This window comes from Anguilla rostrata, chromosome 2 (genome assembly GCF_018555375.3).
Source record: "Anguilla rostrata isolate EN2019 chromosome 2, ASM1855537v3, whole genome shotgun sequence".
Lineage (NCBI taxonomy): Eukaryota > Metazoa > Chordata > Actinopteri > Anguilliformes > Anguillidae > Anguilla > Anguilla rostrata.
Window position 1 is genome coordinate 61,620,639 of NC_057934.1, and position 9,632 is coordinate 61,630,270.

At 37.9% G+C, this 9,632-nt stretch overlaps 1 protein-coding gene and 1 long non-coding RNA gene across 2 annotated transcripts in view; both read left to right on the plus strand.

Moving 5' to 3' along the window:
- Positions 1 to 1,405: 1,405 nt before the first annotated feature.
- LOC135249544 (Ig heavy chain Mem5-like) overlaps positions 1,406 to 9,632 on the plus strand; it is a 29,873-nt gene continuing 21,646 nt past the window's right edge. The window contains exons 1-2 of the mRNA XM_064325154.1: positions 1,406 to 1,535; positions 1,629 to 1,938. Of these exons, the coding sequence (XP_064181224.1) occupies positions 1,490 to 1,535; positions 1,629 to 1,938 (356 nt within the window). The 5' untranslated portion in view covers positions 1,406 to 1,489. The remainder of the gene's footprint in view (positions 1,536 to 1,628; positions 1,939 to 9,632) is intronic.
- On the plus strand, positions 3,820 to 4,273 carry LOC135248748 (uncharacterized). Its single transcript, XR_010328499.1, has 2 exons — positions 3,820 to 3,922; positions 4,146 to 4,273. It is a non-coding gene; the product is annotated as an uncharacterized LOC135248748 (long non-coding RNA).

Genomic DNA, 9,632 nt, shown 5'->3' on the forward strand with positions numbered 1-9,632 from the left:
AAAAAAAAAACAAAAAAAAACGTCCACATACAAATCTTACTGTTCTTGGTATATCTACAGAATATCTGTATACAGCAATATACTGAGATCACTGGATATGTATCACACAGAAGCACAAAAATACACAAAGACCTACAGTCATTCACATTTGTTTTTCCAGTAGTTACATGTTTTCCCTGGATAATATGCAGAAATTAAGACAAAGACAGCCCTCTGGATGGAATGTTTCTCATCTTGCAGATATTTATATAATAACTATGTGAACATCCATTCTGAACTAATTCTATTCAAATTGTTACTGACCTTAACTTTGCTTAGCTATGCGGGTGGAGGCAGTCTGCTGTTTTAAATTCTCCTCCAGGAAGGGGCAGCAGTGCCCCAAGAATGGGTACTCCGACCATATATAATTATCTTCATCTTCAGATTTTCTTAAACCCCCTGACATTTAAACAAATTAGACCCACACAATTTCCTATAAAAGCCACTAAGAATTTTCCACCCAACACAGGAGCATCACCTGTAAGACAGAGAGGGAGATCTGTGTGTCACAATGGGAGCTATTATAACATTCATAGTGTTGCTGGGAACTTTATTTTGTAAGTGTGGATACTGTATTCATTTATTATCTTTCGAAACAATATTATTCAATATTTACATTTCCCTCCTCTCATTTTATTTTTCAGTAAATTTAACTAGTAGATTTTGCATTAACTATTTTCTTTGATAACTGCACTAACCTTTGCATAATTATCTTTTCCTTTAATCTCTCATACAGATGGGCAGGGAGATCAGTATATTATTTTAGCTGCTCTTACACGCTCAGATTACATTCCTCTGGTATAAATGGTTCTCCGCGAGCAGCATATTTCAGTTTTTTCATTTCCTTTAAAGTATCTGCTGATATATAATATAATAACTCATTTTAGACTGAAAATCAGTTCTTAAGAGAATATGAGTTGACAATAAAAATACTTCTGTTCATCTAAAAAAAAAAAAAAAATTTCTATGGGCCTAAATACCTTCTTTAGGCAGTATATATCTGGAGATCAGGATATTATACAAGCCACTCTTACACACTGAGACAACATTAATTTGTTTAAAGTGTCCTCTGAGCAGCACTACAGTAAAGATCACACTGCTGCAGACAAGATGCTTTGGAGCAGCAGGAATGGACCAGAGCTGCATGGCTACTGAACATGGAACACGGCTCTTTATATAATGTCATTTCCCTCTTGACTGTAATGCATATTATGTGGGGAAAAGGTAAAGTACAACCTTACAATCTAGCCGTTGTCATATTGCATTTGCAATCTACAGCTCTGACTGCTCTATTTAAACAGTGTGTGATCTGCCCACCCAGTGAGGAGGAGTTCATGCAAACTCTGAGCTCTTCCTTCTACATTTACCTCTCTGCACTGAGGGAGGAGGTACTGCTGTTGGAGACTGACTGTAGGACTATAATCACAGACTGCAGTCAAAGACTTTCACCATGACTGTTATAACCAGCCTACTTCTGATCACAGCAATCTTTGCCAGTATGTTTTAATTTCTCATTAATTTAGTTTTTACTGAAATGTTGATTTGTGAGGTTGTGGATTGTGAGTTCTGAATCTTCCTTCATTTCACAGGTGTTAAATGTCAAACACTGATTGAGTCTGAACCAGCAGTTAAAAAGCCTGGAGAATCTCACATGCTGACCTGTACACCCTCTGGGTTCTCATTCAGACACTACTATTTGCACTGGATCAGACATGCTCCTGGGAAAGGGCTGGAGTGGGTGGCCGAGATCAGTCCTAATAGCGATGTCACATGGTATGCCAATTCTGTTCAGGGAAGATTCACCATCTCCAGAGACAACAGCAAGAACCAGCTGTATTTACAGATGAACAGGCTGGCAGCTGAAGACACTGCTGTGTATTACTGTTCCAGAGACACACAGTGAGAGAGAGTGAGGGGAGAGCCGCACAAAAACCTCTTCCCCTTTATCACACAGAGCTACAGCACAGAGCCCTGAAATAAACTCTGCTGTATGAAGTGAAACTCCGGGTTTCTGTATTAAATATCACTGAAGTGTTCTGTTCTTTAGGTCTCATTTGTTCATTTAAATGGCGGATAATTCTCGGTCATCATTCACATACCCTTTTGAGTCTCCTGCTAACCAGCAGGTTGTAAACCTTTTCTGTCACCCCAATATTAGATATGGATTCTAATCAAGACGACAAGCCAGAGAAAATGGCATTACTCAGAATCTTTTCAAACTTATGAAAACCTCACAATGATATTTTGAAATTCCCATAAACATTGTGTTAATATGTTACGTATATTATTTCTTACCCCATGTTATTTCATTATATGAAATAAATTGACATTTTATCACGTAGAAGCAGATTGGTTCTGATTTCTCACATCATATTCTGAAGTCTCATAATAAAATCAACCTGTGGACTGAATGTGTAGCTTCATTATATCTCCCCATGTTGGCAAACAAAAAAACCTGATTTATTTCATGGAGTTTTAACCCAAACCAACTCATGCATGCACACTACAGTGCTTTCACTGAACACAAAATCTAACAATAATGACTATGATTTACCACGCACAGTATAAATGAGAATTTTTCATAAAATCATGTAAAATTGTCTCTAAAAGCCCCAAATAAGTTTGTTAAATATTTAAAATGCATTCTTTCATTTGCTGGAATTCAATAGCAAAAAAAAAAAAAAACAGCAAGAACCAGCTGTATTTACAGACTAGCGGTCTGACAGCTGAAGACACTGATGTGTATTACTGTGCCAGAGACCCACAGTGAGAGAAGTCAAGCCTGAGCCCTGACAATAACAAAACTGTCGCCACAGCAGACTTCAGGGAATTCATTCTGTTTTGATTACTCCTAAAGCCCATTGAAGAGAGACTAAAGAAACCTGGATATTGAAAATGAACTTGCTTTCTCTGTGTCAGTGAGGGAGAGATATTATTCATTTAGGGAGATACTGCACATTTTATTCCATGAAGTGGTTATAAGAAAACTGCTGCACTCAGATGGATTATGCATAATTGGTGGATAATGATGGATTATAGGTGGATGCTTCAATTGTTCACTGGCATTTAAAACAAAAATCAAATAAATGAATTAAACAGCACGGTAAATAACAGTTAAATAAAGCACTGGAAAAGCATTCTATGTAATTACATGAGTGACGTTCCTCAAAAGGTTCAATCTACCATGTCTATTTTCAACAGACTAAATTTGCATTTTAATAAAACAGCCAAACTGCAATCATACTTGTTTAATCTGCAGTAGCTTAATGAATACCAAGTACTTCAGCTTTCAGCCTCCTCATCTTGTGAGCTGAACTCTAAACAAAATAAAACACGATACGGAAGGGGAATTCACACACTGCGTCTCTCCTGTGTGCGTCTCTCATTCCAGCGCCCTAGTCTCACTGTAGGCCGAGCATGTAAACAATTAGCAATTCATTGTAATCACACACACCTGGCTTGTAGCGCCAGCAAAACCACTCCCTCTCTGCCCGGCGATGGCGCCCTAACCACACCACCACTCCACACAGATATTCAAATCATAATGTCTTCAAAATTAATTAAAAATTAACCCATAAGCATTGTTATTGATCAAGTTCCGGAGCATGCTGATGTTATCAGTTGTCTGTATTTAATTCTTCTCCAGGAGGGGGCAGCATTGCTTCTCATAAAGGTTACCCTGACCCTCTCAGTTCATTTTGTTTTTCTCCTTTCAACAGTCCCCAGAGACTTAAACAAATTCAGTCCACAATATTTCCTATAAAAGTCACTGAGAATTCTCCTGCCAACACAGGAGCATCACCTGTAAGGCACAGAGAGAGAGATCTGTGTGTGGCAATGGGAGCTATTGTAGCATTAGCAGTGTTGCTGGGGACATAATCTTGTAAGAATGCTGCATTCATATTTAATTTACTTGAAAATATATTAATTCTGTGATATTTTACAGTTTCACTTACTTTTAGAATTAAATAAGTTAAATTAAGTACTTCATCATTGTAGTTTTACGTTGATTTCTATTACTTGAAAACTACTATTATTTTCGTTGATTATATTGCGTATTGATATACTCACATTCCTTTATTTATTTATTTATTCTTTCTCCACAGATGGTCATTGTGTTGAACTCACACAGCCTGGCTCTGTGGTTGTAAAACCAGGACAGTCTCTGATCATCTCCTGTAAAGTCTCTGGGTATTCTGTGACTGATAGCAGCTATGCTACAGGCTGGATTAGACAGCCTGCAGGGAAAGCTCTGGAGTGGATTGGATATATGTGGGGAAATGGAGTTTTGGAATACAAAGATTCCCTGAAGAGCAAGTTCACCATCTCCAGAGACACCTCCAGCAGCACAGTGACTTTGCAGGGGAACAGCCTGCAGCCTGGAGACACAGCTGTGTATTACTGTGCCCGATACCCACAGTGAGAGAGAGTGAGGGGAGAGCTGCACAAAAACCTCTTCCCCTTTATCACACAGAGCGACGGCACAGAGCCCTGAAATGAACTCTGCAGTATGAAGTGAAACTCAGGGTTACTGTTTTAAATATCACTGAAGTGTTCTGTTCTTTAGTTCTCATTTATGCTATCAGATGATTAGTAATTCTTGGTCATTTTTCAAATACCCTTTTGAGTCACCTGCAATTCAGCAGGCTGATACCATGTTCTGTCATTCCAATATTCAATATGAATTCTGTTCAAGGTGACAACAGAGAAAATGGGCTTTTCTCAGCGTCATTTCAAGGACTTCTACGAGGACATAAAAAATCTTGCATGAATATGTTATGTACATACACTAATATTACCCCAATGTGAAATAAAGGGACACCTTTTTCACATGGATGCAGATTTATTTTGATTTCTCACATCATATTCTGAATTCCCATAATGAAATTGCCCTGTGGAATAAATGTGTTGCTTCATTACATCCTCCCATGTTGGAAAACAAGCGATTCAAAGTGATTTGTTTCATGGAGTTTAGACCCAAACCAGCTCATGCAAGCACACTGCAGTTCTTTCACTGAACACAAAATGTCCATCTCACAAATATTACTAAAGGATTGACCATGCATAGTATAAATGACAAATAAGCATTTTTCAAAAAATCATGTAAAAAAAAAGTCTCTGAATGCACCAAATATATTTGTAAAATATACTAAACGCAGTCCTTCGTTTGTTGGAATTCAAGACATGATGAGATATACTGACATCACCTGCTTTTTCACAGCTGTCAATTGCGTTAGTTTTTATTCTGTAGGTACATTATGAGGATAATAACACAGTAAAGTCCAAGAAGTAAATGAGTGCTACAAACAATGAGTGAACTAATCAGATTTAGTGCACTTTTACCAATATTTATGGAATGTGTCACATTATAAAAATATTCAGAGCATTAATTCTTAACCTATAAGAATTGTAACAGTATCCACTGTCCATAGTAATGCTGTTGTGAACTGCCTGCTGTGTTTTATTCTCCTCCAGGAGGGGGCAACAGTGCTCTTCATAATGGAAATGCATCCCCTCCGATTTCATTTTGTTTTTCTTCTTCCTCCAGCCCCGAGAGATTTAAACAAATTCAGTCCACAGTGTTTACCATAAAAGCCACTCAGAATTCTCCTCCCAACACAGGAGTATCACCTGTAAGACAGAGAGGGAGATCTGTGTGTGACTATGGGAGCTATTGTAGCATTAGCAGTGTTGCTGGGAACTTTATCTTGTAAGTGAGCATGCTGCATTCATATTTTTTTATTTCACATTCAATTATTCTACAATATTTTCCAAAGATTTACTTTCACAATTAAAATAGTGTATGAGTGTTTTGCTGTTTGTTTCAATAATTATATTACTGATAAACTTACGATCATTTTTTATTTCTGGCTCCACAGATGGTCACTGTGTTGAACTCACACAGCCAGGCTCTATATAGGACAGTCTCTGACCATCTCCTGTACAATCTTTGGGTATTCTCTGACTGATAGCAGCTATGCTGTAGACTGGGTCCGACAGCCTGCAGGGAAAGCACTGGAGTGGATTGGAGGTATAGGAGGGCATGGGCGCACTGCTTATAAAGATTCACTAAAGAGCAAATTCACCATCACCAGAGACACCTCCAGCAGCACAGTGACTTTGCAGGGGAGCAGCCTGCAGACTGGAGACACAGCTGTGTATTACTGTGCCCGAGTGCCACAGTGCAGCAAAGCAACGCTAGAGCTGTACAAAAACACATCACACTGAGTGTCACCACTGAACACACACACTCTACCTGCATGTAGCGCTCACTGGCTTCATATTCACTATTACATATTACAAAATTTGATTTCAAGTTTCGTATGTCCTTTTTTTATTAGCATTAAAAGAGAAACATTCCATTCAACATTTGGGGTTCAATCAACATTCGTCTTTCTTTTAAATTTAAATGCCAGCGTTTGTTTATTCTTCACAAACTGTTTGGTAAGTTACATTTGGGTGATGCTGAATGCTGCTCACATGAGTCAAAGTTAAGCACAGTTGTTTATTGAATAAAGGCCTGAGTCTGAACCAGCAGTTTAAACCCTGCAAATTCTGAATCTGTCAGTCACACACTAAAGGTCCTGAACAAAGCTCCTGCTGGGGCTGGTCACCTGCTTCCCCCCAACTCAGTGAAGGTCTCCTAGAAGTACATGAGGGATGTTACAGCAGCGCTGGAAAACTGTTTGAAACACATCAGCCAGCAGCCTGTCTTTGGCCCACAGGGGGGACACTGTGACCTCTGTGCAAAGGGTGTGTCCTGTGGAATTGTGGGAAGTTTGAGACTTTCCCAGGACATGTAATTAGCATCAGTGGGTTTGTAACACAAAAGCTGTTAATATATTCTCCTATGTGTTACAGTTTGTGGTCCTAAAACCCAGAAGTGAGTTTGTATATTTGAGCCATGGTTTCCCTCAGCAGATTTCCAATACTTTTTCCCATGCAAATTTTGATTTATGCGTAAAATAAGGTCCATGGTTAACATAAAGTTACTAGAGTTTCAAGTTTAGTTCTACAACATAAATAACATATCCCGTTAATATCTCAGCTGTGATTTTCAAAGCTGATACAACTCAAAACCATTCTGTGCTCTGTGTAACTAAAACAGGAGCCTTGTATGCTTTAATGTGGAGGGTGCTTGTGCAGTACTATGAGAAGTGTGCATGCACACAGTGATCTCCAAAGTTGGTAATGCACACAGATAATGTGCCTGTAGACCTACCTCTGTGTCCCCACACCTGCACATCAGCACTGCAGCTGAAGCAGGTTCTCTCCTCGGAAGCCAGTCACACTGTTACACCCGATAGTCCACACAGTACTACAGGAGAGCATGGAAGTGAAATGCAGTTATCACTTTTGAACTACTCCACCATTATCATCTATGGATATGTCAATTCATTTAAAACTATTTTCATAAAGTGGTGTATGGATTCTCAATAAACGAAAAAAATCTGCAAAATAAAATTAAATCTATTTTTGGAGAGAACTGTCACAAAGACAATAACAGCAGGAAAACTGGGCAAAAACCAGGCCTGAACACACAAAAAGCAAGTGAGGTAAAAAATAAGAAGAAGAAGAAAGAAAAAGAAGAAAAAAAACAGTTGGGAAGAAAAACACTCAAATAACAGCAAGAAAAACCCTCCCAGATGGGAAGAAATCTCAGGAGGAACCTGGCTATAGAGAGAGAGCCCACCCCCTGCTGGCCCGCCCGGTGTAAAGCAGAGGTAGAATATGTGTAACAGAAAAAGTAACAGGAGATCACAGTAAGTAATCAAATGGGCTGAGCAGGGTACAGCTGAGGTATTAAACCAGCTGATATAGTAGAAAGTACAAATGAAGGGAAGAATAATATGCAGTTCAGAGGGGTGAGGTGAGGCATGTAGAGCTGGTTGTGTCAAGGCCTGGGCTAAAATCAGAGGCGGGACAGGGCTGGGGCAGTCCCCGAACTCAGAAATCATGCTTGCATGCCAGAAATTTCAACCATTCTTTACCTTATAAATACTGTAAATAAATGTTCCTTATTTGCCATAGAAATTCATATAGTATTGAGGCCCCATTCTTTACAGTAAAGTCCTTTTTATGCACTGCTCTTCTGCAAACTATGCAAGTGTACTAAGCATTTCCTGACTGCTAACTGACATGCTACCTATGATACCTACAGAGGCCTCGCAGAATGAAGAAAACAAGCTGTGGTGGATAGTTAAAATGACCGATATGCTTATAAGTATACTTCAGTTTGCTGGAATGTGTGTTTTATTGTGGAATGCATCACACATAATAAATGCAGTCAGTTTATTTCCCTGAGGGCTGTAGGTCAGGCAGCTTGATTCCTGTATTTACTGCTTTAATTGAATAATATTAACCTCTCCTGTGTTTGAACTCTCAGTCTGTTTTTACTCCTTTTATGTTCTATAACATTTCAGTTTGACAGGGGTAGAGAATAACTTTATACAGATTCTCTCATCTATATAATAAATCTGTATCAATGTCTCTTATCATATAGATTTAATTTGCTGTAGTATTTTTTTTCCAGGAATTGGTGCTAAAATAAGGGATGGATGTTTAAATGAAAAGAAAACAAATCTCCGAAATGGGTTAAAGTCGAAAGTCATGGCCATTGATTGCTGAATGTGTAGGTAATGCATGATTTTCATGTTTAATAATAAGACTTAAAGAAATATTTTGAATAGCAATAATTAAAATGATTCAATATAAATTCACGACGCCCTTTACTAAATTAGTTAGATTCATTTTGGAGTAATTATGTGAACCCACAACAATGCTGATTAATCATAATTTTTCAATGCATGTCTGGGTAAATTCATATTTAATTAACATTTTAAAACTATATTTTTGAAAGACAATGATTAAGTATTCATTAGGAACAACTACTACACAATGTTTTTTTGAATCTGTAGTGTCTGTGAAATATTTAAAACAACCATGTCCCTGTAAAAATATCTGTAAAATTGTTTAGTAAAGTCTAAACTTTGTGGTTTCAAAATATACTATGATTGCAAATGACATTTTGTTTTCAAAGTAAATATGAATAATTTTATTTTGTGCTGGTAATCACCTGACACTGCAGATAAATACAGAAGAGGTGCTCTGTGAAAGGGCAGTAGGTTTTTGTTGTGGTGTAGATCACTGTGTATGGCTACTGGGATAAAGGCAGTCATGTCACTGTTACCCAAGGTAAGTCCTTTAAAATGATCTATATTTTAGTTTGTGGAATGTTTGGGTTTTTGTGGAAGCATCAACATAAAAAATGCGTCAGTTTATTTCCCCGGGGGTGTAGGTCAGGCAGCTTGATTCCCGATTTTTGCTTTAATTTAAAATATTAACCCCTCCTGTGTTTGAACCTTTAGTCTGTTTTTAAAAATTTTATGTTTTAAACATTTAGTTTGACAGGGGTAAGGGTAACTTTATACAGATTCTCTCACTTATAATAAATCTTATCAAGTTTTACATATAGATTTTTGCTGTGTATTTTTTTCCCGGGAAATTGGGGCTAAAAAGGGATGGATGTTTAAAAGAAAAAAAAAAAATTGAAATGGGTAAGTCAAAGCCTGGCCATTGATTGTGAATGTGGG